General features: G+C 34.8%; 2 protein-coding genes across 5 annotated transcripts; both read left to right on the top strand.

The window, feature by feature from the left end:
• The first annotated feature begins 799 nt into the window (after positions 1–799).
• Positions 800–20,609, top strand: LOC111043751. 4 transcript variants are annotated; one of them, XM_039426919.1, is made up of 7 exons: positions 800–1,055; positions 2,044–2,379; positions 8,652–8,859; positions 10,414–10,485; positions 12,484–12,573; positions 13,113–13,261; positions 20,473–20,591. In XM_039426919.1, the coding sequence occupies exons 1-6, from the start codon at positions 1,048–1,050 to the stop codon at positions 13,239–13,241; spliced, it is 843 nt and encodes a 280-aa protein (XP_039282853.1). In that variant the 5' UTR covers positions 800–1,047; the 3' UTR covers positions 13,242–13,261; positions 20,473–20,591. The 4 variants fall into 4 exon arrangements, with proteins under 4 accessions (XP_039282853.1, XP_039282854.1, XP_039282855.1 ...); XM_039426920.1 differs by lacking the exon at positions 20,473–20,591 and adding an exon at positions 16,318–16,503 and having other exon boundaries at positions 13,113–13,278; XM_039426921.1 differs by lacking the exon at positions 13,113–13,261 and having other exon boundaries at positions 20,473–20,609.
• On the top strand, positions 20,502–23,241 carry LOC111058305 (ejaculatory bulb-specific protein 1-like). Its single transcript, XM_022345815.2, has 2 exons — positions 20,502–21,382; positions 22,502–23,241. Exons 1-2 carry the CDS (start codon positions 20,502–20,504, stop codon positions 22,698–22,700), a joined length of 1,080 nt encoding a protein of 359 aa, XP_022201507.2. The 3' UTR covers positions 22,701–23,241.
• Positions 23,242–23,537: the final 296 nt, after the last annotated feature.

Genomic DNA, 23,537 nt, shown 5'->3' with positions numbered 1-23,537 from the left:
TCACACAGCGGCCATTTTGCTTTTTTCACTTATATTTTTTTCTAAATAATGATTGAACATTAGAAATTGAAACTTTGCACAATCATTTATAACGACTAGACAAAGCTACAAAAAATTATTATAATTTTTCAAATTCATAAAACAAAATGGCGCCCATTTTAAAATGTTGTTTCTCAAGTAACTTAGAAACCATTGGTTTTACAAAAAAAAAATTAAAAGAATAACCTTTTTTAGTAAATTTAATTACCTATTGATTGATACCTATAATTTCGTTAAGATTGGACCAATATTAACTGAGATATGGCCGCTTTAGTGATAGGTGACCACTGAAAGTTTGTTGCAGTGCAAACCAAGGAATGCTGATAGAGTCGCCTCAATGACGCAACAATCTCTATTTGCATTGCAATTTAATAGTATGTGATTTTAGGTCATTTCAAACAATAAAATAACGTTACATAACCCTCTAAAGGATGGCCACCAACCACTAAAGCTGCCATATCTCAGTCAATATTGTTCCAATCGTAAAAAATCAGGTACCAATCGATAGGTAATTAAATGTACTAAAAAAAAGTTATTCTTGTAATTTTATTTGTAAAACCAACGGTTTCTATGTTATTTAATAAACAAAATTTTAAATTGCCGCCATTTTGTTTTATGAGTTTGAAAAATTATAATATTTTTTTGTAGCTTTGTCTAGTTGTTATAAATGATTCTGCAAAGTTTCAATTTTGTATGTTCAGCCATTATTTAGAAAAAAATGAGTGAAAAAAGCAATATGGCAGCTGTGTGAGTAACTAGAGACTTCCGGGCAATTTAAATAATTATGATATTTAGATATGTTTGTTATCTAGCAACAATTCCCTAGAGTATTGGTAGGCAGTTGGTAAACACTCTGTATATGGAAATACTTAGTACCGGTACATTTCTGGCTCAATTTAAATATTGTGACTCATTTAAATGACTAGACGCTGGAATGTATTTTATCTTTTTCATTTTGTCGTGAATGTAGATGGTGTTTGACTTCCAACTTGAGAAAGAATCGTCAGTATGAAATTGTAAATACACAATAATGTTCTAAGATATTTTGCAGAATGATTGTAGTACCCGGTAGCCTATTTATGTAGGCTATTTTACAAACTCAATAACTCTTATTACAGGTACGTTCGATTTTCAAGTTTTGAATCAAAGTGGAACGAAGAGCATAAGTCACTTCTGATGAAGACGTATGGAGTTTTTAATTTGCAATTCATTCTTCATTCGAATAAAATTCTAGCAGTTTTGGGTACTGTTGTTCCATTGTTCAATTTCACATTGAGAGATACCCTCGTCATACTCAATACTTGTGCCAAATGCACATTTCCCTGTAGACAAGTTAGTTCCGGTTTTGTTTACTTCAAGTGGGCAATTATCCCTGTTATGGTAGTAGCTAATATTCAAGATATAGGCTTCGAGATGTACAAACTTGTACAACATTGGTGAGTTAAAATTATTGTTTTGTAAAATCCATTAATACAAAATTCTGAGCAAGAATTTTAATTTGTTTTAAGCCGTCTTACAAATAATAATAAATCAACAGTATTGTTCAACACAAAACTTATATAAGTCACTAATACGGTACTTATTAGTCTAGTGTAGAAGCATATAGGCCTATTTCACAACTTGAAAATGAAAAGATTAGACCTACATGAAAAAAGTGTTGGATATTAATAATAATACCGGTACGGTACATAGTATTAAGTTGAAAAATATGTTATTCCATGAAGAAACACTACAATATAATAACTTTTTTGTTGTTTAGACACGGCACTGTGTTTCCAGGTAAATATTGAAAATACACTTACTTTTTGATGAGAAATGAGTAATGCATTCCACTACTCTCAAGGTGGAGCAGTTATATAATATTGGGCTTACAAATTCTAAAAAATGAATTATAGTCTATTGCATGGATTTAGCCATTTATTCTAGAAAAAGATATTATAAAAATGTAATACAACTTGGGTTTTTAGATCAGCTTTTTCAATAAATTGATAATATTTTTTCCAGGAGTGAGGAACAACTACTGGATAGCTTCACTAGCTTACTGCGAACTATCACAGGTCTCACTCCATTTATCGCCACAATGTTTCTATTTGTCTGCATGTTCAGTACAAAAGAAAAGATGAAACATATAAGAGGTGAATTAAAAAATATTACATTTATGTTGGAGAGCAAAAAAAGTAAGAAAACAAGATTTTTGCCAGACGTCGAAGATATAGTAATAGATAAGCAATCATTTCGCCGACCTGTAAAACTTGGTTTGATGACACTTTATCTGAAGCTCAAATCATTGAGAGATGAACATAATAATTTGCTTTTTTCCTCACAATCACTTAACAAAAGGTAGGTCTAGCGTCTATCTGAGTTCATTGATCCATTTTAGAACCAATGGTAGGCCTATAATAGTTATTCCTTGAAGATCCATGATTGATTATATCACAGTATAAGACTGTAAGGATCCAGACAATTTTAAAAATAACAATTTGTCAAAAATGTCTTATAAGTGGTGGTGGATATTACTTAGAAAAATAGTTACCTCTTCTTATACTAAAATTTTGAGTGAAGTATTAATAGTGGAATATAGAAATGTTGGATACCGTTATAATAATTACAACCAGCACTGTCTACTGTCTATTGAAAAACAATTTCAAGAGTTCAATTTTGATTTCTAAAAAAATGCTGTTGATAGAGGTATTACTTATTCTCCATAAGTAAGAAATTGGGAGGAGTCAATAACAAATATTTCATCTACAAGAAAATGAAAACCTATTCTTCATACTTCCCAATGTGCGTAAGCACTTTTCTTCTTGCGTCTACCGTACTACAATGGTAGAACGAAATACAAACTATCAAGTACCCTTGTGAAATGTTTTATTTAATCAGTACAATATGTTTCGACTATCTATACCCATTAAAAAATTTCGAAAGGGTACCTACCTGATCATTTTTATTTCATTCTATGTGCATGAGTTATTTTTTATCTATTTATATTTTTGTTTGTTTGTTGCTGAGGAGTGAGTAGGTATAATGATGAGTAGCCTAATTCCAAAATTATATCATAACATATAATTATATGCCCGTGAGGGGTTGCTAGTCCTCCATCGGGCGCCTCCCCAGGTGGCGGATAGGGGAATGCCTCCCAGATATGGGTGGTACCGGTGAAATGGAAGAGCTGGGGTGGACCAAAACTAGCAAACCGGCCAACGGCCTCGAAGGCGGATGAGGAGAAATCCCAACGGCAGAGAGGGCGGAAGAGCCTAGGGAGTTAACCCGAATTAAATCCAGGGTAGGTTACGCTCTGAAAGCTGCGGTGGAAGCGAGTGCCTAGGAGAAGGCAACTCTATACAAACGACCCTGGTCCTCCAGGTTGGGGGTTGGTCGAGGTGCTAACTACTCCTCACTGTAAAAATTTTTTTGTTCAGAAAACTCTAATGATGCCTCGGATATGGGACCGGAATAAAGGAAATGGAACAGGAAATGGAAATAAAAAACGAATAAGGATGATGGATTGGAATATTGGTACGTGGAATGTGAGGACAATGCTGAGAGCTAGAAGAATGTTGGAAATAAGTGACGAAATGAGAAAGTTCAACATTGAGTTGGTTGCCCTGCAAGAAACACGGTGGAACGGAAATGGAAGAATAGACAAAAAGGATTTCTCTTTGATGTATAGTGGACCAGAGGATAGGACAGGACAAGGTGGAGTTGGTTTCATTGTCGGAAAGAGGCTGAACTCTTCTATATTGGGGTTTTACCCTGCAGGAAGTAGGCTGTGCCGAATTAGGTTAAAAGGAAAGTTTAGAAATATATGTATTATCACAGCATATGCACCAACTGAGGATGGAGAGGAAGGTGAAAAAGATTATTTTTACGAAGCCTTAGAAGAAGAATGTAGAAGAGTACCCAGGTACGACGTGCTCATAGTTATGGGGGACTTGAATGCACAGATTGGTAAGGAGAATTTCCTGAGAACCGCCGCAGGCAGGTATATACTATACATGATGTTACCAACAATAATGGCATTAGGCTCAGTGAATTTGCAGTAGCTAATAACATGATAATAAGTAGCACATGCTTTCCAAGGAAAAATATATATATGGGAACTTGGACTTCACCATCCTCAGAATCAGTTACACAAATTGATCATGTGTTGATAGCCAAAAGACATACTTCCTCCATTATAAATGTAAGATCTCAGAGACGACCGAATTACGAATCTGACCACTTTCTGGTATCAGTCAAATTAAGAGAAAGACTGTCTAGAGTGGAATTTGGAAGAGGTGAGAGAAGATGCATGCTGGACATTGAAAAGCTAAGAAATGGAGAAAAGACTGAGCAATATGAGCAAGAGCTTGAAAGATTAATCCCAGATGGTCTGAATGATTTGGGCATGGATGCGCGAGATGTACAAGAATTGTGGGAGAATTTGAAAAACACCATGAGTGATAGTGCCAATGAGAGTTTGGGGATGAGAGTTGGAAGTAGAAATGAGGAATGGTACAATGATGAGTGTAAAGAGGCCATAAAACGTAAAAATGGAGATAGACGAGCTATGGTTCAGAGAGACACTAGAAGAAACTGTGCTAAGTATAACGAGAGTCGGATGGCAGCCAACAAATTATGTAGAAGGAAAAAGAGAGAACACATGAAGAGACTTATTGAAAACATAGAGGTATGGAATGAACAAAATGAGAGTAGGAACTTTTATCAAGCAGTAAAAAGAATGAAGAAAGGTTTCCAGCCCAATTTGATAGCATGTAAAGACCGTGAAGGAAGAGTAATATGGGAAGAAAAAGAGATAAGGGACAGATGGGCTGACTATTTCAGCAGTGTTTTAAACCGAGGGGATGCGGAGGATGAAGATTATGAGGAACAAGAATTATATTCAAGCGCTGAACCCATGCTTCATGCGCAAACGTTTGAGGAAGTAAAGGACATCATCAAAAAGTTGAAAAATAATAAAGCACCAGGCGGTGATGCAATACCAGCAGAACTACTAAAGTACAGAGGAGATAAGTTTTTGAGAGCTTTGCATACCCTAATAATATGGATATGGGAGCAGGAGAAGATGCCTGAAGAGTGGTCCAAAGGTACAATATGTCCCATATTCAAGAAAGGAGACAAAATGGTTTGTAATAATTATAGAGGGTGTAACGTATTAAAATTTGATAAGCAAGCAAAATCGCTAATTGAAAGAATTTTTATAGGTCTTGAACAAACAGCTGCTCTATTATCGCCAAGTGCGATAGCAACAAGTGAAAGATTAGATAATAACGGGTACCATGGCTAAAATCAGAACAGCCGAATAGAAAAGAATTCTATTTGCTATTTATTATATTATATAGAGTATTGAAATTTTGAGGTTAGGCTATAATGCCTACTGGTCGGCAACCTAATAATCGATCAAGCCGTATAATGTGAAATCTAGCCAGACACCTTGGCAAAAATTTGTTGTAAACAAATAGTATTCAACTAGAGGATTTGGTAAGCACATGGCTACTTGTTGAAGAGGGAAAAACAACTTATAAATTTCAAAAATATTTATTATTCGTACTGAACATATATAAACCACCAAAAAATAAATAAAAATATTAAGGAAGTAGGATATTCATAGGTGCATGGATACATTTGTGAAATTTGCATGAACCAATCAAATTACAGTAATCGAGGGGCGGCAATAGCGAGCCGATTCAAATTTATCTATAGATATTTTTATAAATGATAAGAATTTATAAGTTATCACTACTCAGTTTATGTATCGGATATGGTCCGAGTAATTATAAAATATTATACCTAAGATATAGGTAATAATTTAGCAGATTGGCACAGACTATTTGATCTTTTTAATGGTGTAGTAACTGAATATTTAAATGTATGCAAATTTGTAAGTCGGAAGAAGGATTGTAGAAAATAAGGGTAGGACTTGCCCACTTGCTCGCCAGACGCCACCATGGAACACCACTAAATTCTATAGAGCACAAGTCCCCTTTTGTTGAATTGTACATTTGAAAATTAATTTATTTGTATGAGACTTAGTGATGCTACATTAAAGCTTAAGTCATTTAAATATTAATTTATTCCCTTGGAGAAGATGACTTCAGCCACCAAAAAATCCAGGACGACCAGGAAATTCGGATCGCCACCATCGTCTTGTGAAAATTCAGCACGTGAATGATAAATTACCGAAATATATAAATTTAGGGCGCCCTCAGTGCTTCGAGTGAAACAAAAATATAAAAAGCTAGCTCGTCGGAAGGTTATAAATATTGAAATTATTATAAAACTTGTGCAAGTCTTAAAAAGGTACAAAAACATATTTTATTGGATAAGAGTTGTATCAAATTTATATATCTATAGATGCACAGATTAAAGGAGTATTTAAATTTAATATTATAATGTACATATGCTCACTCAATCATTAATTTTATTAGCAAATTATAAGATATAAATGTAGCTCTTGTTCACTGGATAAATTAATTTATCTGATTCCACCAGAGGCCGAACCTTAAGCCCTGAGAGATATATATTGAGAAATATACTGAGATCTATACATATTATTATATTGGAGATTTATGATTTATCAATTGATTATTTTTATGATTTTTGGAAAGGAGATATATAGTGAGATTTTTAAATTGACAAGCAGCAGCAAGTCGATACCTAAGCTGCATAGAATAAATGCATACGATTAATGAATTAAAAGCACATGGTAACGTTTCGTGCTAAAGAACTAGTGAGCTAATCTTTGATATTTTATTATTTGATATATTGTTCTTATTTTTATTATCTTTGCTTGTTGCTCTATATATTTCTACATTTATTTGTTTTGTTCGTTGATATTTTCCTGTACAAGATATGTATCAAATTTTTTATGGTGTATCCTTTATTTATTTCCCCACTTCTATGCATGACCAATCTCATATTTATTTATCGAGCTACCAGTATTGAAATATTAAGAAAATTACCATCCGACTTTATTCTTCACCGAATGAGTTGGTTTAGTCAGCGATATTTAGCATTGATAATCAAATCTTTGGAAATAATATGTTCCAGAGATTTATATAAATTGTCCAAGAGCAGTGAACTGCGGGAGCTCCTGGGCGAGCCTATAAGAATTTTGTCTAATTTATATTCTAAGAACCACAACCAGAATTATATAATTTTTTACTCATGCTTTACCAACTGCAGCCAAGCCAGGCAAACCGTTATTCACAAAAATAACGTCATAAGGGATAACATTACTGTCTACGTCATACAAAGTTCTCTCTGCTCTGATACTGAGGCGTCTAGTGGTGTATGCTGAGGAGATAATTGGTGAGCATCAATGCGGTTTTAGACAGGGAAGGAGTACAACAGATCAGGTTCTTGCAATGAAGCAGTGCATGGAAAAATGCTTTAAATACAACACGGATCTCCATATGCTGTTCGTGAATTTTTGACAGGCTTTTGACAGCATCGAGAGGAGCAAAATGATACGACTACTGCTTGAGTATGGAGTGCCGAGAAAGCTTGTCAATCTCATAAAGGTAACAATGGCCGGGTCAACAGCTCAAGTGAAGATCGGAAATAAGCTGAGCCGAGTGTTCAGTGTCACAACTGGCGTTAGGCAAGGAGATGCTCTTTCCGCTACTCTTTTCAATTTAGTGCTGGAAAAAGCACTGCAGAAGTTGGGTATGACAGGAACAATAATAAATAGAACCTGCCAAGCTATGGCCTATGCGGATGATATTGTTTTGTTAGCAAGGAATGAGCATAGCCTGAAAGAAATGTTTTGCAAACTCAAGGAGGAAGCTACAGTTTTAGGCCTTGAAATAATTGTAGGTAAGACAAAGTACATGCGAATGTCAGCAGATGAAAAGAAGAAGACTGATTAGAAACTTGAAAATAGAAGACGATTGTGAAGTGGAAGGCGTCAGCGAGTTTAAATACTTGGGAGTAACACTGACAGCTGATAATAAAACTAGTCATGAAATCTCCACTCGAATTATGATGGGCAATCGGGCGTATTATGCTAATCAGAAAATTTTCAAAAGCAGACTGATTTCTAGGCTAACCAAGGTAAAGATGTACAAAACATTGATAAGGCCGGTTGTGACTTATGGAGCTGAAACGTGGACCATTTTGAATAAAGATGAAAGAGCATTGAGGTCTTTCAAGAGAAAGATGTACAGGAGGATATGGGGACCAGTCTGCGTTGAAGGAAACTGGACGGGAGCCAGATTTAACAATGAGATTGATGAAGCAATTGGCGAAAGAAATATTATGAGGTGTATCAAAGCAAAAAGAATAGAATGGCTGGGTCACGTGGTAAGAATGAGTGATGAAAGAGTACCACAAAAGCTGCTTGATGAAAGGATGATGAGCACCTGAAAAAGAGGAAGGCCAAGAAGAAGATTGATTAGCGATGTGGTGGAAGATCTCCGTGTGCTAGGTGTGGTGAACTGGCGGCAGGGAGCACAAGAGCGGGATGTATGGAGGCGTCATGTTGAGGAGGCCAAGGTCCACCCAGGACTGTAGAGCCAGATAAAGTAAGTAAGTATATAATTATATGCTATATGTTTTATTATCATAACATATCTATTATAACTATTTTTAATGATTTCTCTCTTTTTTAGATTTCAAACTGATTTGCTCTTCATGATAGTGCAAACATTCTATTTGCTATTAATGTGTACCTATGGTCTCGCATTCAATATTGGCGACATTGAAGAAAAAGGAGAATACAACCTGATTAAATTCTTCATCCTAATTTTGACAATCATTGTCTATAGGCTGTTTCTGTGCTGGTTGGTTTGCTATGGAGCATCGTCCATAGATGTTGAGGTGGGTTTTGATATCAGATGATGATGATATTGTAATTTTTAATACTAGTACCTACTTTAACTCGTGGTGGGTAATGACTTTTGGGCCGCTGTGTATATATCGAGATTATTTATCCACTAATAGAAGCCATAAAGCCAACGCATACAGCAGAAGACAGATGGAGAAAAAAATCAAACGGCTGCATTGCTCAAACATTCAAACACTTGTGAATGAATTTTCCCTTCGTTTTTCTGCAGACATCCGTCTATTGCTGTGTGCGTAGTGCCTATAAGCGTGTACACTAACGACAGGACAAGTGTGTTGAACATGTGTGTACATACATGCTTGTCATGCATTTTGTGTCATCATCGAGAAGCTTCGAACAAAAAACAGCTTGTTGATAACAGGTTCTAACAAAAATAAACAACCAATAAAATTAATAAACCACTGGAAAATTAAATGGAACAAAAATAGGTAATACAAACTCAAATAGAGCAGCGAAGAAAAAATAAACAACAAAAAAATCAAAGATACAAAAACCTAACCTCAAAAAATTTTGTTTTTTTGCCTTTCTCTGAGATGACATAACATATATGTCGACATGTGTGTGTACACACATGTCCAACACGCTTGTCCTGTCGTTAATGGCCACCCTTGGCATACCGTAAATAATAATTGGTATTGAAACACAAATAGATTATTAACAAACACAAAAAAACACAAACATGATACTGTAGAAAAGTTTATTGTTGCACTTCTAAAGGTGTGTACAGATATACGCGCTTCCAACATGCTCCGCACTCGCTCCGATCATGAACGTTACGGGAGATGTTAGCTCTTCTCGCGTTACACTATTGCTCCCCGGTTGATCATCAATCGATCTGCTCGAGTGACGATCGATTGCGGAGCAGAGCGAATGTCTTTACGCACCTTAAACGTGGAAGCATAATTTTTTTATGAAACTCTGTAGAGTTGTGCCACACATAGCCTAAATCTGCTTATTCATGGTGGTACCCGCAGCAGATATTTGAAGTAAATAGGCCTACCGTATATTAATAGCAAGTTAGAATAATCGGTCAGCCTTCACATTCTTCAGTGAGCATCCATCATATTATATTTCTCTGAGATATGAACTCGTATTATTCTTGTTTATGAGTTGTAAGATCTAACAGCAATGTAATGACCAATAATAATACTCGTAGTATGGGAACTAGAGAGAATGGAATATTTGCATTGTGCACGTGAGGTTTATTGAAAAACGCTGAACAACCCATTTATAGCAAAAACATGTCTCTCTCCAGAAAAAAAACTGCCTGTATAAACTTAATGTATTTAAAAATTATATTAGAATTTAGCAGACAATCACCACCACCCTCATCTTTTTCCATGGGTGATCCCTTCATAAGCTCTAGGCTTGTGCATGGGTAATGGAGGTTTGTATGGGAAATATGGATCTCTATTTATACCACCATATCCCACTAATGAATGGCCTGGCCACTTTAAAACACGCCAAATTAATACTGTGAGATTTTAATTTTCTTATTAGTTTTAAACCATATATAATCTCTTTTTCAGAGTAAATTATTGGAAATGGCAATAATGAAACTATCTCTCTCAAATATTAAGCAGAAACGCTCTCAAGTGGAGGTAGGTCAGCCAATTTTACGTTATTAAAGTACGGACTCAATTAAACAAAAAATTCCGAAAATAAGAAAACTACCCTCAAGGTGAATACAAATTTTTATCTTTCCTTGAGCATCAGTGTAACAGTGAAAATTTCCAGAAGTGGCTACTCAATAATCCATGTTATAGGGCTAAAATCTGATTTTAGCTTTTACATCGTATAGTCCAGTCAAGGAAAGGTTATAGAGGGAAACGTTTGGAAGACAATTTTTGACCCCGCAGTTCTGTTTGAAGTAGTAAGGAGGTAAACATATCAAAAGTTCCCACCCCTACCCACAGTGCTATGGGGGTGTGGGTGGGTCAAAGGTACCATTTTTTGGTTTCTCGCTTATAACTCAAAAACTATGTATCTTACGGACAAACCTGTTAAATACCAAATTAAAGCTCACATAATTTCCTACAATATTCATCATACAACCTTCTCTATATCTCCTCCAGTTTTCGAGATATCCGCTCGAGGTGTGATATTTTTGAAAAAAAAATACGTTTGCCTCCAATTTTTTTCTATTTTTCCTCTTATAACTCTTTAAAAATCGATAGGAAATTCATGCTCATTAAGAGCTCATAGAGCATTAAATTCTCTTCAATTTTATGTATAATTTTACACTTTCACGCATTCCGCTACAATTGTTGCAGAAGCTTTAGTGTTGCGTGTGAAATCTCCAGTTTTGCAACAATAGACCAATCGACAAAGGAATTTGGAGGGAATGTTTTGAAATCTTTGTCTTTGCAGCTTTGTTGATACTATAGTTGTTAGGAGAACATATCAAAAGTCCCCATTCCTAACTCATGTGCTAAAGGGATGAGGATGGTTTAAAAGTTGCATTTTCCTAGCTCATATCTTGAGAACAATGCGTTCAACCGACTTAACTAAACGATTAAAAAATGAAGCTTGATAAATTCTCTACACCTTTTGTTCAGTAGAATTTTGTGACATTCCCAACAGTTCCCAAGATATTCGCTCTTGGTGTGTAATTGTTAAAATAACAGGATTTATCGTATTTTTACTCTTTCGGGGCTCATAATCCTCCAACTAGCATCGTAAAAATGCTTATCGTAGGTTTGTAGAGCATTAAATACTCTTTGAAATGATGTATTATTCCACTCTTCGAAGTTTTCGTTTTATTCCTCTTTTGAACATTCATTGCCTGGACTAGTACTGTAATAATATACAGAATGAGTGAAAAGTCCGAGAAAGGCTTAATATCTCATACACAAAAGGTAATTTAAAGGTTCCGTAGGTATGATTGAGGATCCTACTCAAATTGAAAATACTATACTATGACTTATAAAGATCTGGTCCGCCATTTTGAATGAACCTTTATTTTTTTTAAATAGGAAGGTTGTCATTCGATACATGATTTCAATACGGAACTTCAAGACACAATGAATGGCGAAAGCTGCACATCAATATCTCAAACAGTTTCGAAGATATTCACATTATTAATCAATACGACTTATGTATTTCATTTCTGATTTGCATGGTATTGATTAATAATGTGAATATCTTCCAATCGGTTTGAGATATCGATGTGCGGTTTTCACCATTCATTTTTTCTTGAAATTCCGCATTGAAATTATGTATCCCATGACCACCTTCCTATTTGAAAAAATAAAGTTGCATTCAAAATGGTGGATCCAAGATGGAGGGGATGGAGGACCAGATTCTTTAAGTCATAGTAAAGTAGTATTTTCAATTTGAGTAGGATCCCCAATCACACCCACCGTCAAATTACCTTTGTGTATGGAATATTAGGCCGTTCTCCACTCTGTATGTGCAGATGAAGGTGCATTATTAGAAGAGCTGAAAAAATATAAATAAATTTCCCAACTAACATTTTTTGACAAAATGTATGAATGAATTTACTCAAAAATACTGAATATATTCGATAACATTCAATACGATACATGAAAATTTTAGTTTAAAGATTGCTGGAAAAACTACTATTTTTATTTTTACAGATACAGCTTTTTTATCTTCAATGCAAGAACAGAGAAGCCCCATTCAATATTTTCGGAATGTTTGCTATTGGCAAATCATTTATGTTCATGGTGAGTGGATTACTAGTGTATCAATAATAATTTTCATGAACTTGAAGTTGTGCATAATGTAGACATGAGAACATGTGCACTATTGTACTCAGCTTCAAGTTCATCAAACGTATTATTGATAGGTAGGCCTACTGCAGTAGGCCTATATGACGTTTCAAACATTATTAGTACCGTACCCTATCTAATAAAATCTTATGCCAATATTTTGAGATAAGTACCGGTAATTGAAAATTATTAGCATACAAATGTATGAGATTTTAGAAAAATATAATATAGACCTACAGCACATATTTAAATTCTGTTTTCTGTAGGAAAAAAGAAATAATTTTGATATAATAATGAGGAATCATAGTAGCGTTCTATGAAAGTATACTACAAACGATAGAGAAATCTATCAAAGCCATTCATAATATTTATACGGTAATTGGTTTGATGTTCACCAAAAAACATAGGATGTATCCACAGAGATAAGAAAATAATAATTCATCAGCTAATGTACCAAGAAATAATTTTAATGCCAATTCGTTCCTCATCTTCAGATGCTGACCACTATAATAAGCTATATTGCCGTGATAATTCAGTTCACCTATGAGGCTCAAGCAGACAAAATGAGTAACAATACATCAGGAGCCTCAGCCACCAATGCAACTAGCAAAACTGAAATCTAGGGAAATACCGTTGGCCCACGGTAGGACTACTATTGCTGTAGGCTATGTATTTGCAATTACTCGTATAAAAAGAATATTCCTAAGCAGATGAAATTTTATTGATGTTCTCTTTTTAAACTTGAATTTTAAAAAAACACTTTTGGAGTGAAAATGCACTTACTTTGGTAGTGACGATCGTTTCGACCTGTTGTTGGTCATTATCAGACTGTGGGAATTTACTCAGGTAAATTAGACCTGAGTAAATTCGCACAGTCTGATGATGACCAACAACAGGTCGAAACGATCGTCACTACCAAAGTAAGTGCATTTTCACTCCAAAAGTGTATTTAAAATTCAAGTTTAATTTCAACAGTGAAAAAGTATGGATATGCAACAGAGTTCTCTTTTTATTAAATGATTATGGAAAAATATATATAGTAAGGTAATTATATAGTAATTGCGTGATAATAGTGATTCACAATTCCTATCTTTCAAATACTGTTTTAAATCTTGAATTAATGCTATTTTTCCCCTAATTTTATTTTTATAAAACCTGTACCTTATGTTTATTGTTTTGTGAACAAGCAAATAAGTTACACAGTGTCTTTTTTATTATATGTTTTCCAACAATCGGTTAGCATTTTATTTAGAATAGAGAACTGTACGTTTTTAATAAGATATAGTCCAGTCAATATAGACATAAAAAAGGGGGTGTGCTTCCAATTTATATTGTAGTTCTGATTTTTTAATATATTATTTGGGTACATAAGAGAAGTCCAGAACCGATTTCTTCATGCAAAATTTCCTTGTGCTAGATACAGAGTGGCCCAAAAACCTCGTATTTTTGGCTCATTTTCCAGTTTTCAGCTATTTCTGCCAAAACTCGTAATCGGACAGAAAAAATTGTTCTTGATGCCTTTTTTGTAGATTATAAAAGTCTGAATAAAATGAGATCATTTGGAACTCTCTATCTCCAATGAGTACTGAGTTATAATTTTTCAAAAATGAGTGAAATTTGAAGAAAAAATCAATTCTGATGAATTTTAGTTTTTGATCGACAATATCTTCCGATTGTGACCATTTAGATGTATAAACTCAAAATCCCTCTGGGCGTATTTTTGTGCTCTACAATCTGAGATCAGGGAGAGTGCTCTATCTCAAATAGATTTCCAGGTACACCTGACAACAATGCTCCTTGTATTGTTAAAAACACCTATAATTTTCAGCTTCAACCATCATCACCAACTAACTACATTGCCCTCACATTGATATTTTGCTCAATGACATAAGTTCATGAGATCATGTTCTATGAGAATCACCCGTTAGATGCACTTCATTTCAGTATTTCCTAGTGGAGAGGCGCGCTTAAGGACACCTCAAGGATCAAAATTTCAAACACTTATAACTTTTGACACAATGCTCATATTTTATCGTACTACACTTCATTCTTCTCGGCTCGTCAAGGAAGTCCAAAATTATGCATCATAAGTCAAATTCGGTCGGGAAAAATTTGTTGTTGAGTATTCTTAAGCCCATATTCCAATACACAAAAAATGGCCAATTTCTATATTCAAATATGCATGTCTTGTGAAATACTTCAGATAAAATTTCCAAATCTAGTGAGGATGTGAAAATTGGCACCCTCTACAACTCCAATGAATAATACTCTCGATTCCAATACAATTCAAAAGTTACAGAAGATTTTAAAAAAGAAGAAAGAAGAAAATTCTATTGTACATTTCAAGATCAAGTAATGATTTTTATAATAAGGGGTTACCAAGATACATAGCTTTGAATATAGAAATTGGTCATTTTTTTGTATATTGGAATATGGGCTTAAGTACACTTGACAATAAATGTTCCATTTTCCGACCGAATTCGTCTTATGATTCATGATTTTGAACCGTCTTGACGAGCCGAGAAGAATGAAGTACGATAAAATCTGAGCATTGTGTCAGAAGTTATAAGTGTTTGAAATTTTGATCCTTGAGGTGTCCTTAAGCGCGCCTTTTAGTACTAATTATAACTCAGTACTCATTGGAGATAGAGAGTTCCAAATGATCTCATTTTATTCAGACTTTTATAATCTACAAAAAAGGCAAGAACAAATTTTCTGTCCGATTACGAGTTTTGGCAGAAATAGCTGAAAACTGGAAAATGAGCCAAAAATACGAGGTTTTTGGGCCACTCTGTATCTAGCACAAGGAAATTTTGCACGAAGAAATTGGTTCTGGACTTCTGTTATGTACCCAAAAATATATTAAAAAATCAGAACTACAATATAAATTGCATGCACCAATGTATATAGTGACTGGACTAATAGGCTATTTTTAACAATTGGTACTACCAAAAAAATCAATAGTTCCAAGTCAAATTAATTTAAGAATTTCAAATACCGTATCTAAGATAATGTAAATTACATTTTTTTAACAACATATCGTACAGTATCTATCAAATTTTGAGAAAAAAATGTTAATATTACAGGAGAAATTATGTATTTTCTTGAAATGCAAAATAATGATATTAAGTATTAAAAACAATAAATTATATTATATTTCATGTTTCTTTGTAGAATTCAAAGAGTTGTATACTTAGTTTGTAGAATACTGATGGATGAGACACAATGTTCCAGACCACTTCGTATGATAGAAACCAATACCTGTATTTATATTTTCCAGTCAGATTATAATTAATAATGTACCGTACGATTATTTCAGTTTTTGATCGGTACAACTCCGTTTAAGTAGTCTCAGGGCCGGCTCTAGACAACTGGCCGCATTTAGCGCCCCCTTCAAGAATTTGCTGTATTGTAAATTCGATAATGGTACAAACCTGTATATAGATTATAAAATTGCCGAAGTATTCAGTAAATAATTGATTAGAGAGTCTTACATTTAATAGTTAGTGGAATACATAATAACTACCCTATCACTAGACTAGTCACTGTCTCGATTAATTTATTTGAATTCAGAGAGTACTTTCTCTGGGATTACCTCCGACACAAAATCAAAGTGAAAGGATTTCTAATGCAATTTACAATCGATTAGGCACTGAAAGTGAAATGATGAATTTGAATATTTTGTTAATTATCATTTAGCGGGCGATGGAATAATATTAGTGAATGAACCCGAGGATGGTACTTGCATCCAGTGTGCTAATTGAAAGTAACGGGTCATCCCTAACTAATGGCATTCCACTAATTAACTACATTTTCGTCAAGAGTTGGATTTATATAAGGACTTCTTGTTCATTGTCAACCACTGTTTGTAATCCATCAGAGTTTACAAGATGGGCTGATAAGTTGTTATATAATTCGTGGAGTCCATTGACGGCTATAAGTTATATATTATATATTCCGAGGCCTTTCCGTAGGTAATAATTATAAGGGACTCCCAACCAACAAAAAGTCTTACGAATTTACTTTTTATTACCGTGTTAATATAAAATTAAAATTCATTTATTAACTATTATACAGTGTCTCATGATAGGTGTTACAGCCGAAGACCATAGAATCTACATGGATTTTGCAACAAAAAATGTCTTGTAAAATTTTCTTGTATCAACCTTAGTTTTCGAGATACAGAGTTTTTTCTATATTTCTGAAAAAACGTCAATAACTATAAAACTATCAGTCAAAATTCAATTATAAGAGTATGGTTGAAAAGAGAAATAAAATTTACAATAAAATCCAAGTTATATGCCGTAATTTGTTCCACAGTTCCACGTTTTTGAAATTTTTATGATTGAACGTTCATAAAAAGTTCATAAGCGACAAGCAAGCAATGCTGCATTTTAATCTTATCTTGAAGATGCTGCTCTTACTCTTTTTTAAGATACCCTCTTCAAAATGTGATTTAATAAGTATAATATAAAAACTCATTATTAGATAAAATGTAAGAACTTTAGATATTTTAAATTAAAGATACTAGTAGCTCTGTGAACAGTAGACCTCACGCAGTTTTCCCACCCACAAGTATCTGGTGTCACCTATTTACTGGCTTCTCCAGACATTTGTGTAATGCATGCCATGAATAATCCACTTGTCAGCTGATTGATTATGAATAATACTATAGTCTGATTAATCCTATCTTCAGAGTAGTTTATATAGTTAGTGATATCGGAGTATGGAGGCAATTCCTTTTCCTTTTATTTTATCCTTAAAATGCGAAATTTCAGAAACCCTTGTGTAAGGGTCATCGACGCGCAGTTAAGAAAGAAATATTCCTGCCAAATATCATAGAATTCTATCAACGCGTTTGGCCGTAAATGCGTTAAGTTTCAAGTTTTTATTGGGCCAGTTGAAAATAGAAATTACATATAGCCAAGTCACAATTCACATTGAAGAAACATACAATAAATTGCACAGGTACAATAGGCTACATACAATAGACAATAATAAATAAAACAGATCAGTTAAAGCAAATTTACAATGAGATCAGATAATTTAGTGGTCTTCTGTACTTGGGTATTAATAGACAAAAAAAGCATTATATTGAATTGACTAGGGTGTTGTGATCAGCAGTAATGAGTTCCTCTACTGAGTAAAATGGATTAACAATCAACCAGGATCTAAGTACTTGGAAAAAACGTTTATTTGGCAAGGATCTAACTTGAGTTGGTAGCAAGTTATGGAATTTGTAGCCTATCACAGGGTTGCACTTGGACTTTTCAAGTCTGCATCTTTGTATATATATATATTCTCTCACGGTTTCTTGTGAAGTGACGGTGAATGTCTTTGTTTTTTGGTAGCCTATCCTGCATCTGATGTATATCCTTCAAGCATTGGTAGATGAGCTCATTAATGACGGATAGAATGCCATTTTTAGAAAGAAGGGGCTTACAGTGATCGAGATAGCCCGCCCCAGAAATCACCCGAACCGCTCTTTTCTGAATTAACAGCACTTTAAAATTGCTTGATGCATGACCCCACAATTTCAAACCATTACTCATCCTCGAATGAAAAAAAGCAAAATAGGCCTGTCTGACCACTGAAATTGGCAGTTCAGACATCAGCCTTCTCAGTAGATAGACAATGCTGCTGAGACTGGAGCACACCATGTCTATATGAGGTTCCCAGAGTAACTTGGCATCAAGAGTGAACACCAGACAGACGTTGATGAATAATGGCAAAAAACCTTGAACTTGGACATACTCGGTTAGGAAAGTTCTCTTGATACAAATGTCTTTCTTCAGTACTATTACAGTAGTGTCCCATTCCATACATTAAATCCATGTCAGCTAATTCGGAGTATGAATAATGTCTAAAATTACCTGCCATTTTTTAAAAAGTTAACACTTTACACAAAAGCAAAGTGAAATGGTTACAAATAACTGGTTAATAGGTTAAACAAAAAACACAGCACGGCTACAGTAGGCCTAACTTACAGTTTGTTTTTTTGTTCAACAGTGAGCTAAAATATTTCTGAAAATAATTTTCAGCTGATAATTTCTTTTAAATATTTTTTTATTTAAAACAAAATAAATCAGCTGTTTTGGAACAGCTGTTCTTAAAATCAATGTTCTATTTGCAATTAGCTACAACTTATGAGTTATTAGTTCTCTCCTCATAAAACAGCAAATTTTGTGGTGTAATGTACTATATAAGAATACATTTTATCCAACTTTTATTTAAATTTAGTTTACACAGCTTACATCATTTTTTTCAGAATTAAATTCTCTACAATTTTTATTGCGAAAAATTATTTGTTTATTGGTCATTAAAGAAAGTTATTGGGCATCAAACGTAGAAGTCTGTGTTTTTCTACTTAGATTTTTTGCATATTTCAACTTTTTTCTCAAAAACTACTCACACTACTGATTCCAGACTAGTTTTATTCAATTTTTCAGATATTTTTCCATATGAATCCAGCATAAGTTTTCCAAAAACTAGTCCCCAAACAATTCAGCATCGGTGTACTTCACCAGAGGAACTGAATTCCGGGCGAAATCTTTCACCCTGTATAGCTCGCTAATGAAGCGTTTATGGATATATGTTTATAGGAACTTTTTTTCTTATTTTTACCTCTACTATCATGTATTAAATTATTTTACCATAATTATGAATCACCCTGTATATGCTTCAATCACCTCAGTAAACCTTTGCATGAATGCTGACTTGCAGATCTCATCAGATATCGAATACTATTAGTACCGCCCAAAACAACGACCCAATCTTTTTGTTGGTAGTTTTTGACCTCATTTGGGGAGAGCATCCAGTCAGTCAAAGCTTCAAGCCTTGTCCCTGGAAGAATGTGGGCAACACAAGAAAACTCATTTGGCGGCAAGGAGCCCACACGCTCACGCAACCCCCTACCATGACTATCAGCCCACAAATGCAGTCTTCTATCTAAACCAAACCCACTAAGCGAACTGACATATCTGCAGGCAGCATCAATCAAGGAGCATGATCTGCGGAAATTATTCAAAGCCAGTTTTGCCAAACCAACATTCTTTCCCACATCTGTCAATAGTTTTTCATTCAATTTCAAATAATTTGCTAGTTCAGAGATCTTATTAAAAAATACATTTTTATTATCAAGATTATCACTAATATTTCCCACCGCACCTGCCTTCACCGCTCTGCAGCTTGACAAGACAGCAGCAACAGAGTCCTCCCCTCCCTCTTTTTCGTCTGTTTGTGTCCCAAAATCAATAGTTGTCTTATCATTCAACTCCATAATAATACTATCATTAACAATGGACCGATCTATTGCAATTGCAGCATGCCACTGCACTAAGAAAAGAGCATTTTCCTCAGACAATGCCTGCATTTTCCTTTTCAACTCCCTAACATTAACAGAACATTTATCACAAACATTATCAGAATTGTTTCCCTCATATAGCAAACACTTTCATCGAGAGAGTCAAGTGATTGTTGTCGTACTCAAATCCAGTAGACGGTTATTACCCTATTATCATAAACCGGTGTAGAAGTATAGTTACATACATACAGAGAGATGAAAGAAAATCAGAGTTAAAACAGACCTCACTGCGTTCGGTCAATTAAAAGAATTTAAAGATTTTAATTCCTTATTCTACCGTTCCTCAAAAACAAATCCCGACATAACGCGAAATAATCCGCACTCGTGTTTGAAAGCTTTTCCACTTCAAATTAGGCTACTAATTCCGAGTATTGTAATTAATAGAAAATTATAATGATAAAAATTGTTTCAAGCTTACCTCTTTTATAACTTTATTAATATTTATAAAATATAAAATCGAAATATTTAAAATGGAATTTGTGTGTACACAGGTGTTTTGGTGAGCATTTTCTGGTGGGGAATGATCGAGGCGGCCTATCCCTATTCATCAGCACCGGCCGCGACTGCAGCAGCCACGGGTGGAGGGGGAGTGGGAGGGGGGCCTGTGACAGGATTCAGCAGCCCAGGGGGGCCGACTGGGGGGGCATCGGGGCCAGGGCCATCGGCGGGGGGACCCACGGGTCCTGTGGGGCCGAGCGGTCCCCCGTCTGGGGGCACTGCACCTGGGCCTCTGGGGCCGTCTGGCCCTGTTGGGCCGGGCCCCACTGGTCCTGTGGGTCCTGCGCCCTTTGGACCAAGTGGACCCGTCGGTGGGCCAGGGCCATTTGGTCCGGGGCCCTTTGGATTTGGACCATCGGGACCAGTAGGATTTGGACCTGGACCTGGACCATTTGGGCCTGGACCTGTACCTTTCGGCCCAGGACCTTATGGACCAGCTTTCTACAGATGGCTACTCGGTCTAGCCAACTATTGGCTGCCTGGTTATCTCAAGTACAAAGCTTTTGGTGCAAAGGCTCTCAAAGGTAACTTCCTTGGCAGATTTCCGCCATTTCCGTACCCGGTAGCTTTGGCTTATCCCGGACAAGCCAATCTTTTATTCGGCAACAGTTTTGGGAATAAAGCGTTGGCGCTTGTACAGAAGCACTACACCAAGCTAGTTGAGCCAGTTGTGATGGGTGTGCTGGGTGCACTGGGAATGTGGATCTTCAGAGCTGTAGTTCTTCCGAAATTGCCCATCATTGTGAAGAAGGAGGTGGCCAGGTCTTTGGACTACACTCACAATGAAGCCATGGATACTTTGGCGGAGACAGTGACGGCAGCGATCTCTCGAGGCATCTGTATGCAGCACATCGCCTGTGAGTTCGGCCTCATCGTCAGACCTCTTCCACGACAACTCATCCAGTAAGTATTCTCTATTGGCCTAATGAGCTCCATCAGAAAATATAATAATACATCATTTAAATGATTAGTGGAATTAAGACAGTTATGAGCTGTAAAATCAATTCCTGGTGGTTTGGAACCCATCTTAAATTGTAGGCTACTGGTGGTCTCTCACCATAATCAAGCATTCGAGCATAGAATTGATTGACTTCTGTCTTGAATTTTTATCGAGGAAGGATATTCAATTATTCAATGAACATTTCTATACCATAGTGCGACATTCATTCGCTATATTATATAAGAGAAATCTTCACAAGAAATTTTTGATGAGGTGAAAACTTAATGAAAAATTATTTATCAAGAAGTGAAGAAATGTATAGGCTATTAATCCTGTATTACTCGCGTAAGTTTAGTTTCATCATTATTCGCGCGGGGTCAATAACTAGCCCATTTGAATAAAATATACATTCTAGCAATCCTGAATAATTTTCTTTGCAAATCAGATTATAGAATGAATTTATGACGCTTTAAAGAAGATACTAAACTGTTATTGTTGTAATAAAATTATTCCAATCCAGAATAAATTCATCACAATGATATCTACTGTAACGTGAACTTGTACAAATAAAACTGACCAGGAGTGATCTTTATATTAAGTGTGTGATCTTTTATTTTATTGAATTGTTCAGAAATGTAAAGCAGCCTAAAAAAATAATTTATCATCTTTGACTTGTGAATTACGGTAGCAATATATCATAAATATTAGGTTTTCTTTGTGTCAGTGTCATTTTCAACAGACTGAAAACTCATGGAAGATACATAAATACTCTCTTCCGAACAGCTGCTATTTAAGGAGCAATTAAATTATTTTTTAATGGCCTTTAGCGAGTTATCCCAGAGTTGAAGCCTGTCACAAAATTATTTTTGTACCACGAATTTAGTATATTCCAAATTTCATAAAAATCTTTAGATCCTTATTTGAGATCCCTCCGACATACAAATATACTTATAAAAATTGCTCGCTCAATAGAATAGGATTAAACATAGCTTTGTGCTCTCAAGTGTCTTCTGTCCATAATAATGTATAGCTAAATTTCAAAGATAAATTAATACATGCATTTTTGATTTGTTCTATTTCAGTACTATGGAAAAGTATGCTTCTACAAATTCAGGACTGGGACTTTTCGTGAAAGTGGCCAACTCTCCAGATATAACGTCCTGCGAAGCATATAGCTGTAGGCAAGAGCAAACATCGCTGGCAAACCACAGTCACCATTTCACAAGTGACAATAGTGTTTTGAAACATGATGCAAACAATAATACTGTACAAAGAACTTAGCCCGGTAACCTTACAAATTTGGAACTTTTTAAGATGTTTGATCACACCAGAAATTGATTTTTAAATTATTTGAAGTGATATTAGCAATTAGCTATATGTTGTATCATATAATTATAAAGATAATGATGTACCTATAGATTCATAATAACTTATAGAGTTTTTGGATTTTTAGAAAACATTAGTACAATTTGTTGTATTAAGTAGATTTTAAGGAGATACTCATGAGTCATGTTCCCTAGGAGAGTTCCAATTTTATTTATTTATCAATTAAACTTTTATTTATTTATTAACTCATCAATTTCGTCATACTATTAATTTATTTCTACCTTGTATTTATTAGGTTTTATTATATTATCTTATACGAACTCATAAATGAATAGAATGAAATATAAATAAACATTTTTTTATAAACAATGGCACATGAAAAATGTTATTGAAATGTTGATTTGAGAAAATTTTCAAGTGAAATTTAAATATGCACGCCTAAACTCATTTATTATGGTATTTATTATAAAAAATTAAAATAATATTTCACATGAAATATGCTTTTATTCGACTGAACCAAAAGCATTTCCGATGTCGATATTTTCTAGGTTATACAACCAACAAGTTAACAATAACTTGGTAAATGTATTGTGTAACATTATTCATACACACAATATGACTGGTCCATGAGAGGTAGTAGGCCTATATTAAGCGCACCATGTGTCAAACTGCTTTCAATTCATCTTTGAATGGATACTCAGGATGATTTTCTATCCTGAAACAGAAATAATCAATTACAGTATTCGAAAAAGAGAAGCATACAAAATGCTTTCAGAAATTAAAAATAAAAAA

This window comes from Nilaparvata lugens, chromosome 4 (genome assembly GCF_014356525.2).
Source record: "Nilaparvata lugens isolate BPH chromosome 4, ASM1435652v1, whole genome shotgun sequence".
NCBI classification, from domain to species: Eukaryota; Metazoa; Arthropoda; class Insecta; order Hemiptera; family Delphacidae; genus Nilaparvata; species Nilaparvata lugens.
This window is presented reverse-complemented; position numbering and strand designations above follow the sequence as displayed.